The sequence below is a fragment of the Schistocerca cancellata genome, chromosome 9, assembly GCF_023864275.1.
Source record: "Schistocerca cancellata isolate TAMUIC-IGC-003103 chromosome 9, iqSchCanc2.1, whole genome shotgun sequence".
Lineage (NCBI taxonomy): Eukaryota > Metazoa > Arthropoda > Insecta > Orthoptera > Acrididae > Schistocerca > Schistocerca cancellata.
In genome coordinates this window covers 112,817,190-112,843,082 of record NC_064634.1, presented here as the reverse complement: position 1 = coordinate 112,843,082, position 25,893 = coordinate 112,817,190, and the positions used below count along the sequence as shown (strand labels likewise).

At 39.9% G+C, this 25,893-nt stretch overlaps 1 protein-coding gene across 3 annotated transcripts in view; it reads right to left on the bottom strand.

Moving 5' to 3' along the window:
• Nucleotides 1-25,645, bottom strand: part of LOC126101617 (lysine-specific histone demethylase 1A) — a 101,454-nt gene extending 75,809 nt beyond the window's left edge. Inside the window, exons 1-5 of one of the 3 annotated variants that reach the window (XM_049912302.1) lie at nucleotides 25,494-25,645; nucleotides 23,619-23,935; nucleotides 19,883-20,079; nucleotides 11,108-11,305; nucleotides 4,899-5,120 (exon numbers count right to left, since the gene is read on the bottom strand). In XM_049912302.1, coding sequence (XP_049768259.1) covers nucleotides 4,899-5,120; nucleotides 11,108-11,305; nucleotides 19,883-20,079; nucleotides 23,619-23,910 — 909 coding nt within the window. In that variant the 5' untranslated portion in view covers nucleotides 23,911-23,935; nucleotides 25,494-25,645. Of the gene's footprint in view, nucleotides 1-4,898; nucleotides 5,121-11,107; nucleotides 11,306-19,882; nucleotides 20,080-23,618; nucleotides 23,936-25,389 lie in introns of all 3 variants that reach the window. The other 2 variants (XM_049912300.1, XM_049912301.1) reach the window with 2 other exon arrangements.
• Between the last annotated feature and the right edge of the window lie 248 nt (nucleotides 25,646-25,893).

Genomic DNA, 25,893 nt, shown 5'->3' with positions numbered 1-25,893 from the left:
CACACAGAACACATCATGCCCATATCAGTCACAAAAACTGAGTTACATGCACACTAAAATACAAAAATTTGAAAAATTATCTGAAAAACATGGATTTTCTAAGTGTGGTAGCACAAAAGGGACAAGTGGTACCCAAGCCAAATTTCACACACTGCATAAGTAGACCATAATGATATATATCTCAAAATTTTAGCATGTTATTGCAAGACATTTGTGTACAATGGAAGTTGACAGATGTATTTGGTGATGTGGCCATTGTTCCACAACACAATTTTGTGAAAACATATCGTAAACTGTTCAGCCTCTTCCTATCCTCTCCCACAACTGTTTAATCACTAAGCAACAACATATAGACAGATTTACACAACCTATCATTAATGTTTACTACACCTTAACTGCTAAAAACCAGTCGATTGTGCTTCGAACAGACGTACTCCCACACTTTAGCTACTGTACTCTGTACATTGAGTGGCAAATTGTACTGTCTTCCTAACACTGTGGTAGGAACTGAAACTGTCATAAGAATATGTCTGCCAAACGTGGCCAATGAAATGATCTTAGTGGTCCTGCTGGTGCCATGAAGTTCACAAATACATCACCTTCTGCTTCACAGCACTCTGCAACACATCCTAAGTATCATTTGTCATCATAAACAACAATAACATAGCAACCTGGTTGTATGTTGCTGCTTTTGCCTCTGAATCCTGAGTCAGACACACTGTGAAGACACATGTGCATGAACCTATAGTTATAACCGGACAGTCTGCTCATCTACACTTTGTCAGCGTCCACTGGAGAGAAGTGATGATGGCTCCTTGTGCTTGCAACAGTTTTAACATGTTCTAGTCTGCTTTTTAGCAACTCTTCGACTGATTTCACCTCATCTTTCCAAACATAGAATGATTGTATGCCAGAGATATTTTTCTGTACCCAGGTAAATAATTGAAGAGGTGTTAAAATGTGACCTTCTGTAGGGTGCCGCAGACTAGCTCATGATACCATGCGCTTCATGGTAGCACCAACACCATCGCATACATTTTTACCATGACTTGTTGTGAAAAAATTCCATTCCGCGTGAATCTGAAAATCATGGTAATGCATGCATAAATTTTTGAGATTTTTACAGTTTTTGTACTGACTAGCTGCCCCCTTACCGAAGTATTTCGCAAGATGCATGTGAGGCAGCTTGTTTTTCACAAATGCCATGGCAGTGTGAATGTGGGCATTAACTGCAATGGCATCATGAATTAAACAGTCACTAAAAACGCACAGGTTCATGTCATGTGTGTCCATTGTTTATAAGAAACAAGTTTGTCGTCATCCATAAGGAGTTCACCATACAGTTTGTTATTCATGTGTTCTGCAAGATTTGCCTTACCAGGACACTTTTCACACCTGTGTATCATGCACTGGTAGGAACTGATGTCACACACTAGCAGCTTCGTTGCACCTTTGTAATCCAGGCCAGAATTGTTTATAGCAGCAAACATCAGCTTAGCATTTTAATAGGTTTCACATACACAAACATTGTGTGTGCCCTTGCACTTACAGGCACAACCCATTTTCGCTGAAGATTGAAAAAAGATGATAAACCTACTTTGGTATTGGGATACTTTTCCTTGAATTCTACATATAGTTCTGATATGTTGCATAGCAACAGTCTTTTTTGCATCTGTACACATACACGTACATTTCCCATTTTCACTGTTACACAGACTTTTTTCCAGGCATTATTTGGTTGTAGTCATTATTTTCATAAAACTCCGACACTAGCACCTTTATTTCTGAATGCAATTACTTGCCCTGAGCCTGCTGAAGTTGTGGAAGCACTCCTGGGGCTTGCTTTACCATATATGTAGAAACACTGAATTCCTTTGCAGTGTTGTCAATAGACCAGCTGGAAGGTGCAAGGGTAAGAATAGCTACTTTTTTTTCTGGTGTGTGGATATGGCACATTTTTCTTTCAAATCATGCACAATTTTGTCCAAATCAGAGCATTTCTGGCATGGTTTCTGTTCCTTTGGAGCAGATAGTTCTTCCTCTTCCACCATTAGTGTGTCAGCTTTTTTGTGTTTTAATTCTATTTGAGCTTCTTGTAAGTATCTTCTACCATAGCTGGGCCTGTCTCTTTTTCCAACTTTGTGTGTCTTTATGGGAGACACACCAAGAGCAATATCTCTGGCACTGAAGTATTTAATTGCGCATCCGCTGTGGTTGTAGGTGGCTGATACTCTTCATCACTGTCATGTAAATTATCAGAACATTCTTCATTTTTTAGCAGTGTAACACACCTGGAACATAACTTTTGTCCTGGTTTCATGTTAAGTCCCATGCAATGATTCACTTTCAATACTGATTTTATATCAATTTCTCTGAGGCTACACTTCACTGTCTTCCGAAATGGATCAAAAGAACTTCTTTGTAGGAAAGAATACTTATCCAGAAACACTTTCATATGATGATAACAAACACTAAAGTTTCCTGGAACTGTACTTCTTGTGCCCACAGGGTGTATCCTGGATCTCGATAGCAACAAATCTTGGTCCGATTCATCCATACAGAACAAAGTGAATGCCACATTTTGTTCCATATGTTGTTTTATGACATTCAGATGCTTGTGCTCTACAAATACTGCAACTTCTTTGAACAAAAGCATCACTAGTACACTGTTCTGCCTCCATACTGATTTTCCACAACAGTACTGACCAGTCTGAACTAGAATGTTAAAAACATGAGTAACTTATAATTGTTGCTTGTTTCCTTTGTTGTTCCTGCCTAACAATGACTCATTCTATCCCTGAAAACTACCATTGTTTAACTTTCTGTTGCCTAATGGTTCCCAACAATTGCTGCAGCTTTATCTGAAACAAGCTCTCTGCATCATCACTATTACTTGCTAAATCGTGTTAAAAGAAACGTAACCAAATACATCTCTGTCAACTTTTATTGTACACAAATGTCTTGCAATAACAAGTTGAAATTTTGCCATTTATTATATTATGGTCTACTTATGCAGTGTTTGAAATTTGGCTTGGATATCACTTGTCCCTTTTGTGCTACCACACTTAGAAAATCCATGTTTTTCAGGTAATTTTTCAAATTTTTGTATTTTCGTGTGCATGTAACTGTTTGTGTGACTGATATGGGCAAGATGAGTTCTGCGTGTGTTTCGGCCACATTAAGCTTACCACAAAAAAATTTATAACCTTTTTGAGTGAATTATATTAGGCATAAAGGGCACGTACAATATGTACCTTTTAACATATTACATTTTTTAAATCACATTTTAGAATTTTTTATTTTCCCTCAGAAATATGTTGTTGGTGTTTTGATTCATAGTGTGTGTTCTCTAAGTGGATGCCACTGGATTGTAAAAATTTCACTGGACTGTGCGGAATAGTTCCAAAGTTATTAAGACCTGAAGTTGGGTCTGAAGATAGATTTCCAGATGCGGGTTGCAATTTCCGTGTCACGCCACCTTCTTTCACAAGCCATAATTCTGGAACTAATTGGTAGGGGAACTTAAAATTTTGTACATGAGTGTTCCATACTTGGTAGCATTGGTGTGCTAAAGTTCAGCCAAATCTGAGACTATCGGCTGGAACATTTTCTCAAATTGGTTGAATTGACATGGAATGACCCATACGGCACATGTTGCCCAACTCACCAAATGGAGACCCACCGTGAGGCCCTTTTCAAACTCTGTCAGTTGCTGATAATGCTATCTCACACCAGTATGCAGCATTTCTGTATCCTCCACTGTCATCACTCAACATCTGACGCTGTTCATGTTACGTTCTGCCGACGGTGTGTATGTGTATGAAGTTACATTAGCAACCAACCGTGTCCCTTTGAGTGCTTCACTTTTTTTGGCAGTGAGTGCATACATCACTGTTCCCTTTATTTTATTTTCTTCACATTACATCATTGCCTCTGGACTGAAGCTGTCACAGTACTTACAAGTATACTTTCTTTGACCTCCTACTCTCTATGACATCCCCTTGCCTTTCATCTTTGTCACCACTCAGTCCTTCAGAAAGCTCTTAATTTTATCAAATGATTCACATCGCAGTTTGACAACAGTGTTCTACAAATAGTTGTACCTAACAAAAGTTGCTGACTGTGGAAACATAGTCTATCAAGAAGCATTCCATCACAATTCATATAAATGCTGCAGCTACACAAGTTACAGAAAATCAATACAAGAAGCTGTATGAAGATTCGTAGTAGTAGTAATAGTAGTAACTCCAATGTTTGTCACATGTACATTTACAATAATAAGGTTTAACATATTTTATGTATATTTGTACCATACTGCTGAATGTTTTCCTACAGCAGCAACTACATAAAAAAGAGCAGAAGTTAAAGAGAATGAATGCACATGAAAAAGATTAGGGTGATGGGGTAGTTAACATCCACCTATGGTCAACCTAATTTAGGTTTCTTGTTGCTCCTAATTATAGAAATATGTAAGGACGATTCCTTACATAATCTGCAGAGGACCATCCTTGTTCTTGTACAGCTCAGTTAGAACTCCATGTCGAATGACCTGCCCACACTAAAAAAAGCCCTGGAGAGAGGAACATTTTTTTTATTCTTGCTTTGTTTTGAAACTTTTCATTTTAGTGTTAGAACTATATGTACTCTAAAGCAATCCTTTTTTTATTTCACTTGAAACTGATTCTCTACAAGTAGTTACCATTATACATTACATCTTGTAAATCAAAATAGCAGAAATTTTTTAAAATGTTTACAGAATTTTAAGACAATAAAGAAAGAAAAACTGCTTAAGAAGGGAGGAGATAGCTAATTCAAGTAATAATGCAAAACACAACACACATTTTACAGTATTTCAGCTGATAAAGTTTAGCAGATTAGTTAGTAAATTTTATACTCACCATTTCATCTTTATCCTTAGGAACAGTGCACCCAGAAGATTCATACAATGGACATTTCTGTCGTATTTTGTGAAGTTCCATATTAATCTGCTTTGACAGTACTGTAACTGGATTCCCACCAAGCCCCGTCACCACCATAGCGCCTAGATCTGCAATATATGATGATTTCCGAAATGTTGCTATGCGTCCCCCAACCCTGTCTCGTGACTCTAGTACCAACACCTAGAAAACCAATAAAAATCTACTCAACACTTTTTCTGAAGTTTGATTTGATTAAACTGAATGTTACAATCATGTGATCTAGGAGTCTCTGTGTGACTTGCTGTAGGAGGTACAACCATTTTCAAAAAAATCACTTTCTTCCGAACTGGAAAAAGATGGAAAAAAACTCAAATTTGGCAAGCTATTATTCCTGACCTTATAGAGCTACCATCCTGCAATTTGCCATACTGACAACTTTATGTGCACAATACAGAAATAGAACAATAGACCAGAATGCTCCTCTCTTGAAACGTGTTAACAACTACTTTTTCCTTTTAACAACAGGTAGTGAGTGAAAGACACTGGAACCATAATCATTGCTCAATGCATTGTCTGTGAGCCTGTCAGAAAACTATGAGTTTCCTACAAATATATTTCCTGTGTCATCACCCATTAAAGTTACCAAAAATGCAAGTGTGCCCAATTTTGCTATGTTGTCAGCCTAAAAAAGAGGGGGGGGGGGCATGTTTTACCTATATTTGATATCACATGTCTTAAAACTGACATCACTGATTTTATATTAGTTACACCAATGAGAAGTGCATATCTCAAGCCCATCTCGAACACTTAATTTGATTTTTTGTCATGTCACTTAAGGTGCAAAAACTGGGCTTAAATTTTGGGCTTTTATCAACAGATGTAAATACCAACTGTAAATATAGTGAGGTAAGAAAAAGTTTCTAACAGATTCAAATGTAGTCTTTCAGTAACGTTAACAATTATAAAATAAGATGTCAATTTAAAAATGGTATTAAACAAACACCTTTCAAACACGCCTTGAAGGCCCAATGGTACTGACTGGCCACCGTATCATACTCAGCCCTTAGGCATCACTGGATGCAGATATGGAGGGGCATGTGGTCAGCACATCACTCTCCTGGTTGTTGTCAGTTCTCAGGACCAGTGACGCTACTTCCCAGTTAAGTGGTTCCTCAACTGACCTCACACGGGCTGAGTGCACCCCGCTTGCCAACAGCAATCGGCAGACCTGGAAGGTGACCCATCCAAGTGCTAGCCAATCTCGACAGTGATTAACTTCAATGATCTGACGGGAACTGGTGTTACCACTGAAAATGGTATTAAAGGTAAGCAAAATTTGGTATCTTGCATTTTTGGCAACTTTAGAAGCTGCTAAAAAATATAATTGTAAGACAGTTCGTAACTCACTAATTTTCTGACAAGCAGACACAAAATTAACTGACGAACAATCTTTTACTCAATACCCACTCCTTGTATATTGATGGGAAAAAAATTTCTGTGACTGAATTTGTCAGCAAAGTGAGATTTTCTCATGTGCATTATTTCCTGATCTTCAATTAAGTTGTTTCTGTGTTCTACGTTGAAAGTTGTGTCAAGTTGGCAATTTTCAGGATTGTAGCTCTATAGATTAGCAACAGTACCTTCCTGAACTTGGAATTTTTTGGCACAATTTCAGTTTCAAAGAAAGTGGTTCTTGTGAAAACAGCCTCAGTACATGCATCATATTACAGATGGAGCTTAAACTCAGTAGAAGTACCTTAGCTACATTCTGTGCAAACCATAACAAAACGGAAGATGGTTGAGATAGGGTATCTTGACATGGAGTGACTCCCATAAAAGACTCATCTACATCACATTTCTGTTGCAGAAACAGAGAATCAATTAAAAAAAGGTTAAGAATTGTAAATTATTCTTTGCTCTTGTACTGATTATCACTCAACACATATTTCTTTTATTTATTTTATATGCAGCTGCTACAAAATATTTACTAATATGTAACTTAATTTTCTTACTATATCATAAAGTTATTTTACTGATGCCATATCTAAAGCTGGGACAACTAACTTCAGCATTTCAAACTCCATTAATACATCACAATATTCAGATCACAAAGAGGTTCAATTACTGTCTTAAAAAGCATACCTCATCCACAGATTTACTTTTTGACATTTCATTTTCCAGCGTCAACAGCAATAAAAATCCATTACCTTATTTCAGAGGCTTCTTATGCCTTTATGAAATGCACTTAATGCATGTGTATTAATAGCTCTCATCTCATTCAAGTTTATGTGCTTTGTTTTGTGGTATTTCTCTCAGTTGTGTACATAGTTCTGTAGCTCTGTCATTTGGAAACGTAAGTCTTGAAAATAGTCTAGTGAAAGAAAGGCAGTGCCACAAAGTACAAATCAAGAATTTGGTAAACAAATGTTGGTGGTGAACATTCCGAGAGGTCACACATAACTCAAGAAACAATGGGGCAGATGTAGAATGAGACTGCACAAAGCATATCTGAATCTATCAGAAAACTGAGTAGACACTAGATATTCCACAACACACAGTTTGGAAAACCCTGTGATACAGAACGAAGAAATTGCATACAACAACCATATTCAGTACAAGCTAGAAATGGGGAGTTCACAGTCCAACAGGCTACATGTTACATGATCTGTTACAGGCTCTGGAAAATAGTACCTATATCGTTCAGAGATGAAATGTGAATGTGTGATCAGAGACAACCAGGACCACTGTCTCTGGACCCTTTAGGTTTGAAAAGTAAACAAGTACTGGAGACATACCTTGATACATCTCAAATCTTTCTGGAGCCATAGTTTTTTTTTTTTTCCTTTCTTTTTTTCAGCAGCATGAATCATCACCCAATTTTACTTCAATTGACTAATTTCCGGGATGCAGCATTTCTTGGTGGATGGATTGGATGTCGTTCTCAGAGTCTTTGGGCCCCTCATTCCTCAGATTTGACCCTCTGTAATTGCTTTGTTAGGAGGTTTATCAAGGCTGAAGTGCATGGCATAAAGATCAACAACATAACCCAATTTTAATAATGAATTAGAGACACAGCTGATAAAATCTCCCCTCATATGTTGAACAGAGTGTATTGGTCTGTAGAAGAGTGCTTGTGCTTGACTTGGATGGTAGTCACATTAAGTTCAACAAATCTGAGATTCTATATATGTTACAATGTATATCAGAGATATATCATAAATTCGCACTTCCACAGAAATGTTTCACCCTGCACTGGACATCACAACACTACCAAATACACAGCAATAAGATTGCACTGAATGCTATAGGCAGTTATCTGTGCAAGTATCCTCTTATAAGAAGTTTAAAGATGTAAACTACACTGTGTGTGACACAAATGAGCATTGGAAGATTTCACTCTTGCATGTCCATGCTGGGTTTCCCAGCTGTGTGTCTGAGCTCTGCAACTGCACAGTAAACAGGAGCTTCATCCACAGCTTGTTATACTGATCAAAAATGCTGCCTGTATAAAAAAATTGCCACTTTATATTAATCACTCAAGGAGTCCTAGACCAGTTCTAAGAATCTTTCCCCAAGAACATTACAATACAGTTATTACTACTGACTTTTCTTTTTTCATGGGAGCTAATTATAAGGCTCCAAGATGCCTAGGCAGAAGAGTACCGAAGCTAACTTTAATGCATGTGCCAGATACATTAGCATCAGAAATTAAACCATCAAACTGTGGAAGGATTGAAGGGCTTTGTAGCTGAGCTACTACTGCCAGGTTGTCCAGCAATTTTCTAAAAATAAAAAGCCCCATGTTTTTCAGGCCAATTTTTGATTTTTTCAGGGTCATACTGTGCTTAGTATCTAACCAATTTTGAGCATGGTTTATGAACTAATAAATAAACATACCTGTATCTGACAAAAGAATTAAGTGTAAAATGTAATTTGAACAAATAAATTGCAGGAAAATTGGAATTAGACTAGGTTGCAAAGGAAATAACATAACTGATAAACATTTACATTACGAGCCATCAGCATGAAAACAAAGAACATAATCTACTATTTCAGTAAAAAAGTACAATGCTTACAAAGAGACTTAAGAATAAAATTCAAATATACTTTGAACAAAACGATTATGCAAGGAATAGTAATAGACTAGTCTGATAAGGATATGCACATGAACATCAAGTGAAGTCACAAGCAGGTAGTTTTTAGTGATAGATCCACTACTTCAACCTGAAATGCCTCTTTCTCAGTACTTTCCATGAGTTTTGTTTTCATACTCTGTAGTGCTCTTAGCTTCTCTCTACTCTCTTTCTACTCTCTCTTATTATATTTTGAAGACTTCTCAATTGCCCTTTTGTCTGTTATTGTTTCACTGTACCTACCATGTGCATTTCGGAAGCTCTGTATTAACAGCTTTGTGATAGTTACAGATAAAACTCCAACACCCCCCTTCCCCCACCGTGATTTGGACTGCATCATGAACAGCTATGAGAGAGGCTTCAAATTTTTGACCAGAAAAGAGTTGCAAGAGAAACTTCTTTACACTGTATATAAGCAATAGTCCCAAAATCCAAAAACACAGGACCCTCTGAATTACCCTTGACTCTGCACTTGCTTTTCAGCTCTCTTAGGAAAGTGTTACTAACATTAGTGGACACCTGAACAACTTGCCTTTTCAAATGTACTTTATGTTGGGATGCACCACCTTCAAATCCAACTAAATCTTTTGCAGCACTTTCCTCACAAACACTGCAGTGTACCAGTGTGAAACCTTGTCCAATGCACTATTCAAAAAAACATACAAACACATCACACTCAATCACTACCATGTCACAGGTAGCAACTATATCCTTTAGTGGTTTAGTGAAAAATGGCTCCAGTCCAAATACAAAGCTATAATTTACTTTTCACTTGTGGAGCTGCATTTACTGTCTGAGAACACACCTGGTAAGAGATTAACAAGCTGCCAATATCCCAGGAAGAAAATTGTCTCACAGCAGTCAACAGACAAAAATGGATCTCTTCCATCAATACAGCAACCTTCTGCATGTAATCTAGCATCATCAGCTGTCAGCCAGAAGTTCTTGCAGTAGGTGCTCTATGTGGTTACCTCAGGGCAGGATCTGGTTGCTGGGACACACCACAACTGCACGATGCACTCCCTGACTGTGCCACAGCAGACTAAATATACAGAGAGGCTAGTTAGAAATACTACTTCTTTTCACTGGAACTGATAATTTCTCGTGACCCACACTTCTTTATTTCTGCCATATGAGCAACTTTCATCCCACTCCCTACATCTCTCCTTGACTGAATCCAAAGGAAGGCGATAAAATCTTCCTTGTGCATGTGTATTTGAAAGTAGCTTATGTTGACTAAGAACCGTAGCAGCATTTGGAGGATAGGAATGACGTAGAGTCACCTGTCAACCCACTCCCCCTTCCCCAAATCCCTGGCCACCTATGTCCAAATTCGTAATTTCATAATTTACTATTACTATATCAAGCCTAAAATGATTTGACACTACGTAAAAGCTTTTGAAATGTGGTGCTACAGAAGAATGCTGAAGAATAGATAGGTAGACCACATAACTTAGAAGGAGGTATTGAATAGAATTGGGGAGAAGAGAAATTTGTGGCACAACTTGACTAGAAGAAGGGATCGATTGGTAGGACATGTTCTGAAGCATCAAGGGATCACCAATTTAGTATTTGAGGGCAGTGTGGAGGGTAAAAATTGTAGAGGGAGACCAAAAGATGAATACACTAAGCAGATTCAGAAGGATGCACGTTGCAGTAGGTACTGGGAGATGAAGAAGCTTGCACAGGATAGAATAGCATGGAGAGCTGCATCAAACCAGACTCTGGACTGAAGACCACAACAACAACAACAACAACAACAACAACAACAACAACAACCATTTGCAAAAAGGTCTTACATGAACACATAAGAGGATTATCACTTTTCTGATTTATCAGTTTCGATTTCTACTTTTTCATAATCTGAAACTAATAAAACCAAAATAATCAGAGTTTTGTGTTTTCGACCATAAAAATTTTACATTCTTAATGGGAAATATTCAGACAAACATTTATATGGTACCAGAAGGCTTCCTGCAATTATACACCTTGGCAAACTCACATTTGCATTATAATTTTTAGTAAATTAAAGACTGGAACAGTAACCAACTGCACCTCCATTCCAAATTGCTGCAGCTGTTGGGCAGCAGCTAGGCCAGCTATTCCAGCACCAATGACAATGATTTTGCCCAGTTTCTTTGCAGGCAATGGGCGCAGCCGCTTAAAGATTCCAAAGTTGATGAATCCGTGCCTTTCCAGAAATGCATGTACCCGAGCTACAAGAGGTCCATCACTATTGTACGGTGGCTCCATCTGTAAAAATGTATTACGTTGACAAAAAATAATTTGAAATACCTGCATATAAAAAATTCAATGTTGAATATTTTCAGTAATTTCTGAAGCAGAAATGGTAAAAGGTATTAAACGTTTAAATATCACACAATGTTACTGTCATTTATCATTACATATTGGAAAATGGTTCACTACTGCAACCAACTAAAGAACTATAGTGTTGCAGATATATAATTAAGTGTACACAGGATATGTACAGTGAATGATTAGCTGACTCAAGAGAGATGAGGAATTATATGGAGACCACAAGCCAAGTCAAAATACTGCACAGAAGTATACATGAATGCTGTTTTTTCTTTTTTTTTGTTGAAAAGAACAAATCAATTATAACTTACCAAACCAGTGTCATTATTTCAGTACTTCTGTAGGATTCTTGAGTGTGATATGAAAACAGAAAACTTAAGACAATAATTAGACAAGACTGCAAACACAAGGCAGTAATTCATTAAAAAGTTCTGGGAAATCCTGCAAATGAAGTAGCTTACAAGACACTTATATGCATCATTCTTGAGTTTTGCTAGTCTGTCTGGAACACATGGGAGCCAGATGAACTGTAAACACAGCCAGTACTTAATGCCTCCTTCTCACATCAATTGCAGCTTTCCAATTAAACAGTGAAGGCTGGCCTAACATGCCGTAATTTTTCAAATTTACACTTAACTGAATCAATGGATATAGCACACATTCCCCATGTGGACCCCAAGTTACAAGTATTTCACTAAATTCACCTTCAAGTTCTTTTACCTCTTTCACATTTCTTACTAACACCTCCCGCACAGCTGTGGTATAGTCAAACACCTTAATAATGGAATGATGTGGACATTTTGGTAGAATATAAACACATTTGGATTAAAGAAGACCATTTATCAAAAAGCAGAAGTGTCGAGTCAGCAACAGGCACACACAAAAAGAAAGAAAACTTGATAGCTTTTGGCACTACGCTGTAGCCACACTACACTGTAGGTGTACAAATATATACTTCATCTGCTCACTGCAATGCATCAGTCGAGACAAGAAAAACTAAAGTGTGAAAACGTTCAAAGGGAACTGGGATCATCTTAAAGTCTACAAGGTGGAGTGCAGCACAACATGCCACTGTGGCACAAATCCTGGTGTCCAGTTGGCATGGCTGCACACACTAATGATCCAAATTATGGAGACGAGGGCTGCTTTATCCATGTCCTGCAAATTTTAGTTTTTAGGATATGATACAGTCTGAGACTCACCAAATTATTTCTATCAAAAGTGTACACTTTCTAACAATTCTTCAATGATGTTGTGACAGTGCCACAAGATTTAAAAGTGCCGCTACGTCAGTACGCGAACACGGCGATAGAGGCGCTCCGCAGCTCGACTGAGCGCGGGAGCGCCACCTAGCTATGAACGGCGCCGGCCGCATGTCACGGCACGGCAGTTGAGTGACAGATACGGAGTTGGTAGCATGAAACTCACTATTGTTTCTATGTTTGCATATCCACGCAAATTATTAGTGAATTAATAGTTATAACACTTTTTGGCAACGAGGTCGGATATTTTTTTTCCTGTGTTGGGGAATTGTGCGTTCGTGTCTGGGCAGACATGGAACAGTTTCTGCAAGCGCTCACTGAACAACAAATACAGCTGACGGCTGCTATTCAGGTGTTGTCGACGTCACTTACTCATCGTCTGTCTTCCGCTTCTCCACCTCCGTTCCCTCCTTACGACGAGGCCGCTGAAGAATGGGAGGATTATGAGAAGCGTTTGCGGCAACACTTCTTGGCTTTCGGCGTTGTCGACGCTCCTATGTGTAAGTCGTTATTTCTATCTTGGATTTCCCCACGGATCTATCAGCTGCTATCTCAGTTAGCCCCTCTGCGGGAACCTGCCTCTCTGTCCTTCCAAGAAATGTGTGACTTATTGTCTAACTATTACCAAAAAAACACACACGTCGTTGCCGCCCGCGTGGCGTTCTACCGGTGTCGTAAACAGCCCCATCAATCTTACCGGGCTTGGGCGGTGGAACTACACGGTCTGAGTAGGAAATGTCAGTTTGTCACGGACACTCATCATGAGTCTTATGCTGATTCAATGGTTAGGGATGCTATTCTACGGCATGCTCCTGATAAAGAAGTTCGACAACGTGCCTTACAACTGCCAAACCCGTCGTCGTCGGAAGTTCTAAGCATCGCTCAATCTTTTGAAGTGTCTCACGCTGCTGGTGCGCAAGTAGACGCGTGGTGTGATGTAGGCGCTATACAGACCACTTTCGACACGGACAATTTGCCTGTTTCCCAAGGGACCGACGATGTGGCGGCAGTTCACTCACGTCAACAACGTCGCGTTGGAGCGCCACGCTCGCAGCGACAACAGCAGCCACAGAAGCAGGTTTGTTCCGCACTCCCTTCTTGTCCACGTTGTTTCGTACAGCATGACAGGGCCGCGTGTCCAAAACGTTGGGCCAAGTGTAATTCATATAGGAAAAAAGGCCACATTGCTTCTGTGTGTCAGTCCGCTAAAGTTCCTGTCGACGAGGATGAGGCATCGGACATGGATGTTAACTGTGTGCTTCCTCAAACAAATAAGTTGGTTGTTACTGTTCGTGTTCTGGATAAAGACATTCGCATGCAAGTGGACACTGGCTCTGCAGTAACCTCATTAATTCTCGCACGTATTTGGAGTTGGGCTCCCCTCCCTTGTCTCCAGTTACGCGAAATCTGAGAACTTATAATAAACAGAAAATTCCTATTGTTGGTCAGTTTGATGCTTCCACTGCCTACAAGTCTGTTGTTCGGCCCCTCACGCTTTATGTGGTGGATCATGCGGGCACTGAAAATCTGTTCGGTTATGATGCTTTCCAGTTGTTTGGGTTCTCCATTGATGATGATGTGCACCTCATATCTGAGGATATTCCGTATCAACAGCTGGATGGATTGTGTTCTGAATTCTCGTCCGTGTTCTCTGCTGGTCTGGGTCGTGCCAAGGATTTTGAAGCCCACATTACTCTTAAACCTACAGCTCGCCCTAAGTTTTTCCGGGCACGCCCTATTCCGATGGTGCTGCGTGCACCTGTCAAGGCTGAGATAGACAGGTTAACAGCTTCAGGGATTCTCCTTCCTGTTACCTCCAGCGAATTGGCATCGCCAATCGTGGTGGTTTCCAAACCAAACGGGAGTCTGCGATTGTGTGGCGATTTTAAAGCCACTGTCAACGCTCAGAGCCTCACTGACACTTATCCTCTTTCCCGTCCTGAGGAGTTATTTACCAAGCTCGCTGGGGGCCAGTTCTTTTCCAAACTTGACTTATCGGAGACGTACCATCAGTTGCCGTTGGATGCGTCTTCCAAGGAATTTCTCGTCATCAACACTTCTTGTGGGTTGTATCAGTACCAGCGGTTACCATCTGGTGTCGCTAGCGCGCCGGCCATTTTTCAGCGGTTTTTGGAACAGCTCACGGCTTCCGTTCCTGGCTGCATCAACTGCCTGGATGACATTGTTGTCACGGGGGCCTCCACTGAGGAGCACCTTCGCAATTTGCGTTCATTATTTCGGGTTCTACATTCGGCTGGGTTGAAGTGCAATCTGGACAAGTCACAGTTCTTCCAGCCCTCCATTGTGTATCTTGGTTTCCACTTGTCCCGTGAGGGTATACGTCCCCTACGTCAGCACGTTGCGGCCATTACCGCTCTACCCCGGCCGTCTACGGTCAAAGAACTTCAAGCGTTTCTAGGCAAGATTGCTTATTATCACAAATTCATTCCATCCACGGCGGCGGTGGCTCATCCTCTACATCAGCTGTTACGCAAAAACGTTCCTTTCTGTTGGTCCGACGAGTGTGAGCAGGCTTTTGTCCACCTGAAGGTTCATTTGCAGTCGGCGCCTTGTCTTGCCACATTCCGTCCGGGTCAGCACTTGGTTCTGGCGACTGACGCGTCAGAGTATGGCCTAGGGGCTGTTCTCGCCCATCGGTATGAGGATGGGTCGGAACGACCCATCGCCTATGCTTCCAAGACCCTCAACGATGCCCAATGGCGTTACTCTCAAATCGAAAAGGAGGCGCTCGCTATCATTTATGCTCTAAAAAAGTTCAGCGTTTTTTTGTATGGTTCTAAGTTTCACCTCATCACCGACCACAAGCCGCTGGTCTCTCTGTTCAGCCCCTCGGCGTCGCTTCCGGATAAGGCAGCTCACCGCCTGCAACGTTGGGCCTTATACTTGTCTCATTTTCACTATGAGATTCACTATCGCCCCACGGCCCAGCACGCCAACGCTGACGCGTTGTCGCGTTTGCCGATGGGCCCCGACCCGGTTTTCGATCGAGATGAACTACTCTGTTTCCACATTGATGAGGAAGAACGTCGTGTGGTCGAGGGTTTTCCGCTTACAGGTTCGCAGGTCGCGTCGGCTACTGCGCAGGACCCGGTCCTGTGTCAGATGAACGATTTTGTTCAACGGGGTTAGCCGGACAGGACCAAGGGCCGGGCATCGGATCCCCTTCGCAACTACCATGCCTTGCGCCTTCGTCTGTCTGTTCGTGAGGGGGTTGTTGTTCTGGCCACAGATGGCGCATCTCCGCGGGTCGTGGTGCCGGCTTCTCTTCGCGAAGATGTTCTCAAACTATTGCATGAAGGCCATTGGGGGATTTCTCGGACTAAGTCCCTGGCCCGCAGGCATGTTTATTGGCCCGGTATCGATTCGGACATCACCCACATGGTCGCTGCGTGTGGTCAGTGTGCTCAACAACTGGCTGCACCCCGTACAATGCCCTCTCCGTGGCCTGATCCAGCGCAGCCATGGGAACGGGTGCACGCCGACTTTGCCGGCCCCTTCCTCGGCACTTATTGGCTACTGTTGATTGACGCCTTCTCGAAGTTCCCGTTTGTTGTTCGATGTCCGTTGCCCACCACTGCGGCGACGACACTGGCTTGTCCAAAATCTTTGCGCTAGAAGGTCTTCCATCCACAATTGTCACGGACAACGGCCCTCAGTTCTCTTCGCAGGCCTTCCGTGATTTTTGTACTGGACAAGGGATTCATCATGTTACAGCACCGCCCTTCCATCCCCAATCGAATGGGGACGTCGAGCACCTTGTCCGCACTTTCAAAAGCCAGATGAAAAAATTCCTTACTGATTTTTCTACCGATGACGCTCTGTTGCACTTTGAGTTCTTATCGCTTCAAGCCTCTGGGTGATCGCAGCCCTGCTGAACTCTTGCATGGCCGCCAACCGCGCACTCTACTGCACCTGCTTCACCCTGTCAGGCCTAGTACTGTGTCCCCTAGTGCGGGAAAATACTCGGTGGGCGCCGACGTGTGGGCACGAGGGTATGGATCTCGCCCTAAATGGATCCCAGGGGTGGTCAAGGCTCTTCGCGGCCGCCGGCTTTGTGAAATATGTACGGACGACGGCATGGTCGTTCACCATTACGACCAAATGCGCCCACGAGTGGTGGCCACACCGGTGCCACCGCCCCTTCTTTCGCCTCCACCAGCCCGAGAAGCCAGTCCTGTCGCTGCTGCCGATCTCCCGTGCGTGTTGCTGCAGCCAACATCGCTGCCGCTTCCGAGTACGCCGGAACCGGCCCCAGTCGCGACGCCGCCTTCTCCAGGACCCATCTCGCTGGAGTACACCCCCAGGTCCACGACACCTATGGATGCTGCTCCGGAGTTTTCACCCATCATCTCGTCCAGGAGGGACGTTCCACGCACAAGCTTCCGTCCTGGACATTTTCGACCATATTCTCGTGTTTCTCCGCGGGATCTTCTCGGGGTCTCCCAAGAGGCCATGGATGTCTCCGCACTGTCCGTGTCTCCAAGGAAGTGTGTCTTTTTTTTTTTCAAGGGGGGAAAAGTGTTGTGACAGTGCCATGAGATTTAAAAGTGCCGCTACGTCAGTACGCAAGCACGGCGATAGAGGCGCTCCGCAGCTCGGCTGAGCGCGGGAGCGCCACCTAGCTATGAACGGCGCCAGCCGCATGTCACGGCACGGCTGCTCCGGAGTTTTCACCCATCATCTCGTCCAGGAGGGACGTTCCACGCACAAGCTTCCGTCCTGGACATTTTCGACCATATTCTCGTGTTTCTCCGCGGGATACGGAGTTGGTAGCATGAAACTCACTATTGTTTCTATGTTTGCATATCCACGCAAATTATTAGTGAATTAAAAGTTATAACAAATGATTCTTCCATTTGTGTATGTACACTATACAATACATGTCAGATTTTTATGTGGAGGCTGCTGATTTTTATTACATTCTATTCTGACAGATAATTGTATGTATGGACAGTATGATTTTTTCCCCTTAAATTTGTTCCATTCTTTTTTAATTCAGCCAACTCACATATCCACCACAACATTTTCAGCTGTTGAAAGAAGTCTTTAAATCAGTAATTCATTGTGTGATAATTTTTGAAGACTCTAGGCAGGGTTAACAGAAGCTTCATTTTGTACAGAACAACTCATTTCCTGCTACAATCACAATTTGTGCACCCTTCTAGAACTCTTATTACTTTTTGTATGTTCAACAACTCATCTAGTCATAATTAAGAAATTACAAGACCACTGGGGATTATTGGATGCTCTTTATTGATGGGTTGCCACCTTCTGCTAAAGTGTGAGTCCATATGTATCTATCTCTGTATATGGACTTTTCAGAAAAAATCTTCAACACATCTACTTGTTTCACATCTGCTCTGCTCGAAACAAATTAATGCAAGGAATCAAGGTGTACACCAGTTTTTATTCTGAATGTTTTTTCAATAACCTTTGAGATTCACAGTGAATTCAGTATTTTACAAATTCATGAAATCACTTACATTATAAGAAGTCAGAATGTAATTAGATAGTACAAAGCTGTAGCAGCACAGCAACTTAAGACTAACAGATTCTACTCATGAGCAGCGCAAAAAACTATCAACACTTTGTGACGTCATACTGATATTTGGAGTAAAAACTGTTGCCTGCTGTAAATTCCAATGTGACAGCTTACAGCAGAGCATAAAAACATCATACTCCTACCCCTGCCATAACTTTATCCATAAGGCTGTTAATCCACCTTAAGATAAGGTCAGTGGAAACATAAGACACTGCTAAGGATTTGGAGATAACAACAAATTTATGTATGTACTAATGCTCTCGCAATTGTTCACGATTCAGCAATTGGTAAGAAGATGTAGATTTTACTTAAGACAGCATTAATATTTTTTTTCTCATTCTGATTTTCCAGTCTTGGTAAGAAAAAAAATTACAAATCAATCAATTAATATTAACCCTAGGACGCCCATGCCTTTTTTTCTAACTTGGATGCCTGGGGGGGGGGGGGGGGTTCGGTGAGCCCACAGGTATTAAATAAGTTTACTGACAAAAAATTACAACTTTCAAAATGGTTTACGTATTTTAACTAAGGCATCGGTTCATAAATGTTGTTAATTGTTATAAATAGTGGATTGAGTGAATAAAAAATTGACATATTACAATACAAAATACAATAGATAGGCCTCAACTTCAAGGCAAGAGACACACTTCACAATTTTTTCTGAATATGGGTTACACACATTTTTATGACACTGTCCACAATATTGTTTTGGTTTACTTAGATTGTTGCACTTCTGCTTCTTTGTTTTAGCTTTTCTTACACAAACATGGCACCGACCTTTCCCTGCAGGAGGATGAGGTGCTTCTGTTGTCACTTCTTTGATTTTCTTTTGTAGAATAGTCTCCATTGATTGAACAATTTGGTTAGACAACCCTCTTGCATTGGCACTTCTTTCTTCTACTTGCAATTTCACTAGTTCCATCCCAGCTTGCAGAAGATAAAAGTTTCAGTTTGTTGTGTTTCTCTTCATTCCATCTTGGATGTTGCTGGATAAATCTGGTGGTTGCATTGATAGCACAAATGTCGATGAGAGAGTAAAATACAGATAGAGGCCATCTCTTTATTCCTCTCTTGTAGGTGTACATACGCGCCATTTGATCAATGGTATCAGTTCCACCTTTAGTGGAATTATAATATGCATTTATCTCGGTTTTGTTCTTCTCTCCTCCAACAGTGCCTTTATCTTGGTGTTTTGTTGACAACATCAGTAAGTTCTTACTTGGTTTCGTTTTTGATGTGTAGGACACCAAAGCTACTGGAGGCCTACGTGTTGGGAACTGCACTAACTCACTGCAAGTTTACAAGATAAATAACAGCTGACTGACATCAACAATCACTTCCTCTGAAAGTAAACCTATTGTTGTGAATATCATGAATACCAACCAACAAGAAACTAACTTGCATTGTTGTGGAGATGAGAAATACGAAATCCTACTAAGGGAAATTTTCTATAGCATGGAAGCCTAAGAGGGGGGGGGGGGGGGGGGGGGGTTGTTGGACCCATAATAAGTTCATTTATTTTTTCTTTCAAAGCAGGAGTTTTCTATAAAATATATTGACACTAACGTTTCATAAAATGGCCAACGAACAATAACTCAAAGGGAATATGTAGTATGAAAGTTACTTGGGAAACAACTTATTTACTGACATGAACAGATCAGAAAAGTTTATTCAATAAACTTCACTTACCATTGGTAGAGCATTTTCCAGAAGTAGCTGCTGCTTAGGATTTTCGAGCCAAAGCTGTAGCAAGCGATTTCGAATGTGAAGAAAAACTTTTTGTGTTTGTGGAGGACCTTGAGCTACATCTGGGAAGCAAGATGCTTCATTTGCTGTCAGTTTGTCAAATGGCAAGCGACTCTGGAATGCTGCGCCTTCCAATCCTGCTGCATTAATCGTTTGGTTAATCAAATTGATCAAAGAGATAAAAACTGATAATGTGATGCAGTTATTTACAATACAATAAAAACTAATTACATATCTGAAAATAATTATAAAATAAGTTATAAATAAATATTTATCTATGGGAAAATCCTCCACTCAGAAATTTATGAAATAGGGGCTATTATGCCTAACATGTTCGTCAACTCAAATCAAAGAGAAGCCAACTGAAATGAAATCAAATAATGATAAAGAGCAATCAGAATGAAAGATAAGCCACTCCGAGGACAATTCAGAAACAATAAAAAGTACACGATTGCTTCTGAATTACACTTCAAGACAGAAGGAAGAGAGATTTAGAGTTAATGTCCCATTGATGACAATTAGGCATTGGCTAAGCTTTTTTTTCTGTCATGTCCTTTCACCAGGTGTGCTAATCCAGTAAGGTGCACTCTGTCAAGCTTAAACAAATTAGAAAAAGAATACTGACAGATTGAAGCTTTGCACTAGGCCAAGAGGGATGCTCAGGTGCTAAAACATGTCATGAATGGCATAGATCTGTGTTTGAATCTGTCTAGCAAAGTTTTGCTGTGAGATTGTTTCATATCAGAAAGTGCTGTTCTCAGAGTGCTAGTATTACTATGATACTGCAGTGCCTGTGTTGTTAAGAAGAATGATGCAATGTTCCTTTGGACACAAATGCATGTCTGAAGGAACAGGCACTGCAGCAACTACAGCTGGCATTAAATAATGAAATGTAGTCGCAGTTGCGAATATTAACAACCGCCAGCTGTATAATGGAACGACAACAATGAAAATTCATATTTATCCATCAATACAAAGTATGCATGCCATGGCCAAAGGAACACTGCATCCTTCTTCTTAACAAAACAGGCACTGCAGTATTGTATTTATCCACCAATACTAGGTAGTGACTTCCTCCTCTACATACGGATTACATGATGTGTATACAAGTACAGGCTGCGATGCAGGAACGATGCCATATGGAAGCCATGGGTCATGCACAAATAGTCAAAATGGTTAAGGCAGTCACTCACATAAAGAGAGAAATTCGGGTTTGAGTACTAGTCTGGCACAAATTTTCATTGTTGTCATTCCATTATACAGCTGATGTTCGTCAATATTCACATTTTCAAATAAATTTCATGTCTTGCATTACTGCTTACATACTGCAAATACCAACGAAAACGATCAATTTCATTCAGTACAGTTAAGCTGCAATTATGAAGTACAGCAATGGATACCACCACAACTCCACCTTCATAAAAGTTATCTGAGAGTGAGTCTTGGCATCATAGATTAATCAAGTCGTAAACCGATACATGTTTACAGAAAATATGTTCATACTAAAACTCACAGAGAGATTGACAGAGTTATCATAACATTATAATTAACAGTGAATTGTAAAAGTTATACGACATTTCCATAATGCACCTTCATTCATGTTGATATGCTCCTTTCTGGAAACAAGTCGCACACATATCAAATATAAAAGCAATTGTCCCACACTTTGTTTAAAAAAATGATGTAGCACTCTCACACTGTAGTCCTAACTAAAATTCTGATTAATATGATCACGCCTTCCCTACCTTTGTGCAATTAAAATGGAGTTTTCTATGTAAGTGAGCTCTATGATGCCTGATCATTGCATGTTACGTAAATCGGTCAATCTGAAATCAAGTGCTATAATAGTCTACTACGGACAAAACTAAAACAAAAGCTGTCAAAAGATCCACAAAATTGAAAATCCCCATATTACAGACAAATAATTATCCATAACAGATTATGCCCTCAATGCCGCACTGAAAAAGAAACTAAGAAATAGAAAGGATGGAAGACTTGGATGACAAGGCCATTTGACACAGCAGTGATTCAGACTAAACAAATGATGGGACAGGAATTTGATTGTGTCACTTTCAAGGACACCATCCTGCCAGTCGTTGTAAGAGAGCAATGGAAATGGCAGCAAGCATAATTTTGGGTAGTCACGTGTGGATTTCAAAGTCCTCAGAATGAGATTTCATCATCTCAATCATACCCTCATGCTGCTCGCTTAGAACCATGGAAAAATCCAAGCTTTGACTCAGGGCATTGCTACATAGACAGTGATTATGAACTAGGCATCAGTACCTTACCTACTCCATCAGAAGTAAATCTGTGGTAAAAATTATGTGCAATTACTTTCCAAACCTTTGTGATGTTTGTAACACGACTAAAAAAGCTAGAAAATCCTTGCAGCTCTTTCACTCACTCACTCTCACCGTAATTTGAAATATACTTTTAATAACAGAACAATATACTTCTCATTTTTAGGCCTACCTGTCCCCCTTTTTTTTTTTTTTTTTTTTTTACACATTAGTATCATTTGCTATTGCTCTCCAAATGTTCCTCTCCAGACCCACCCGGTGTCACTACAGATGAAATGTTGGGATGATTTCTTTTACAGACCCATTGTCAACACCATCTGCAATCTACTGTCACGTTACGAGGCCTCAAAACTAGACTCCTTACAAAGGTTGGTGTTTTTCAAAAGCAACAACCTGAGTTCTGTGACTCTTGTTGGCAAATGGTCATCCACAATGTAAGGCTAATCTTGACGAGTTGAAATTCACAGGAAAGCAGAAAAAAATACTTAAAAGAACAAGAAAAACAAATATGGTATAATATTTACCTTGTTTTTGAACGTGAACAGTACCTCTTCTGTTTGTAAATATTTAGAAGAAAGCTTGAGATTCAAACTATTAGGTAATGGACAAAGTTAGTAGTTTATGAGTGCCTTGTGGTATTCCAGGGCGATGAAAACAACCAGGCACCTCACATGTACTGCGTTCTCACAACAAATGGGATCAATGATTGTCGTGTGGTAACAAAGAGGAGGTTAATATATAGTAGTCATTAATCACATATTTTTATGCCATAGCTTGTCACAACCTTAATTTAGGAAGTGTGAATGAAGGTTTCTCTTCCATCATTTAACTTGGATCACTTCTCACACCATTCAGTTAAGAGTTAAATAAAACAAACATTAATTATAACCACACGTTTTATTCCAGTATTAAAAGTATAAATAGTACCACTAAAGTGAGAATTTTATCATCAAATAAATACCTAAAATTCCCAATACACAATGAGAAGCACAATTAAGAAACAAAAGCTTTCTTAATTTTGTTTAGCCCAAGCGATTATAATTATTTTGCAAAAAAAAAAAAGTATTAAGGATATCCCTTTCCTTTTATGTAATATTAAATATAATGCTCAATCACACGTTTTACAAAATAAAATAGGCCTACAATGATGTAAGTACAAATTTCTTATTATCTTGATTGTTTTAGTTAAAGGAACGAGTTACTTATTCTTAAAATTGTAATAGTAGGCTATTTACATATAACCACCAGCTTAACATCGTAATACACACACACACACACACACACACACACACACACACACACACACACACACAGACAGAGAGAGAGAGAGAGAGAGAGAGAGAGAGAGAATATAAGTTATTGCAAGAAAGCTTTACCTGTAGGGTCATCTAATTCTGAATCCATTTCCATTTCTTCCTCTTTCACTTCTTTCACTGACTGACCACCCTGTGAAGGTGTTGCATTTGGTGCTGCTTCAGCAGTTGCAGAGCCCCCAGTCTTCTTCTTAAATGTCGCACTGGAGGTATCTGTTATTACAGGCTTACTGTCTAATGCAGCACTAACTTTGTGCTTTTCTGGAGTATCAGGAACCTCCTCTTCCTCCACTAACTGTCCATATTTCTCTTCCATTTCATGAATTTCAACTTTCGTTTTTTTTCGACGACTCATGGTGCCCTTTGACTGATCACACTTCCTACAAAAAAGTTTGTACTTCAAAAAGGTTGTAAGGAATTGTTCCTACCCCCCCCCCCCCCCAAAAAAAAATTAATAAATAATGCGAGCCTAGCCTAAAGGCATACATGAAGCAATATTGAAATTATCTAAAAGGCCCAGTTTCACCACCATTTTATTTATACAGGAATACTGACAATCATAATTATTGGCATTTTTATTCATTTGACATGTCTATTCAGAGCCCAAAAGTCCATATAAGTTTGTATAAAAGGATCCAAACCAATGGAAAATGGCATAAAGGTCTTGTCACAAGGTGTGAAAGAAAAAATTATCAGTATTTATCTCATTGGTCAACTGAAACATAATAATAGCATCCCAGATGTATCCAGAACCATCATCTCATTAAATTGTATCAGTAGTTGGCTGATGTAAACATTTTTCGATTCTGTTAAGTGTTAATGAATAGTTGGCATTTAGGCCAATATGAATTATGAAAAGACAGTCACACAGAGTTATTTAGGCAATATCTAAATCACAAAAGCTAAAAATCAAGTTTGAAATCAGATTCTGTTATCAGTCAAACAGCTTCCGCTGCCAACCACACTGCCCTCCCTCCTTCACATATGGATGATGACAATGAGAGTATGAACTAAATTGTAAATAACAAAACAGTTAATGAATAAAGAATGAAGCCGTAAATGAATACTAAAATACCTACATAATGAAGCGTTTAATCATCAATGTCCTACATTGAAGATATATTTCCTATTTAGCACTTTTATCTCTAAATGGTAACATTATTGTAAAATGTGTCGATTTCCAGGTAATTTATTGTACATATACAGTTTTGCAGTAGCCTATGATGATCTATAAGCACTTTATGAAAGCACTGTTCTGACATGATCGAAAGCAAACTCCTTTGAGGATTTCAATCGAACAATGGATATTCCAATTCTCCACAAAACACAGATTCGGATGTAATGTTGGATAATAAATTAAAGTTGCTAAAAGCAAAAGGTCTTCACAAAAGATCGTTCTATCCACAGGAGACGCACAAATTCCTTCTCTTAATTTTTATACATAGATTTTTTTGTTCCTTACTACTTCATTTTCTCCAAAACAAATATGTAAACAATACAGCTTTATTCTGTATCTGTAGCACGTACGTATAACGAAATTAATTTTGATTCCATTTCCTTCTTTGTTATAGTAATAAGCACCTCCAGCAACCCCTATGATGGGCCCTTCGCTTCATTTCACAATGCATATCTATCGCATATAAAAAAAAAGGTTTCTGTACGTCCGATTCATTTTTTAATTGCATTCGGCGTATTCGAAAAAAACCATCTGATAGTTAAAATGTCCCAGCATAGCTTAGAATACAATCATAAATGACATTTATTTTCTTATTGTTATTATCCTGACCCTTTACCACTAATTCACATCACAACAATATATATTTTTTCTCAGTACCGGCGCATGCTTGCTATCTCAGCAGCTTCCAGCAAATGAGATATCAGCAGCTATGCCATTTAGCGTATATCTGTCAGTGATAAATTTGTCATTCTTTATCTTACCAAAAATCCAAACGTCGCTCCCAACAGACGCTCTTCAAAGCATTTGTTCAAAGACGATACAATTATTGGCCTACGATCAGTGAGCGTGAAATATGCTTTCAAGGTTTCATTAAATCTAAAATATTAAAGAGCAAATCTTTCACGAACTTGCATTAACTTCTTATCTGACATGAACAAAATTACAGCCTATAACTTCATCCAATGACCAGCAGTCTTTAAACTAAGTAAATACTGTCGGATACGTCACCTTTCACAGATCAAACATCAGTTCGGGTTCAAGAACCCCCAATAGGTTCTATAGCTAAATGCATTCTTCAGCAATTCAGAACTGCCAATAGCCTACCGTATTTATACAGAAGATTTCTTAAGACGATCATTCTGATCAACAGCTGCACCTGGC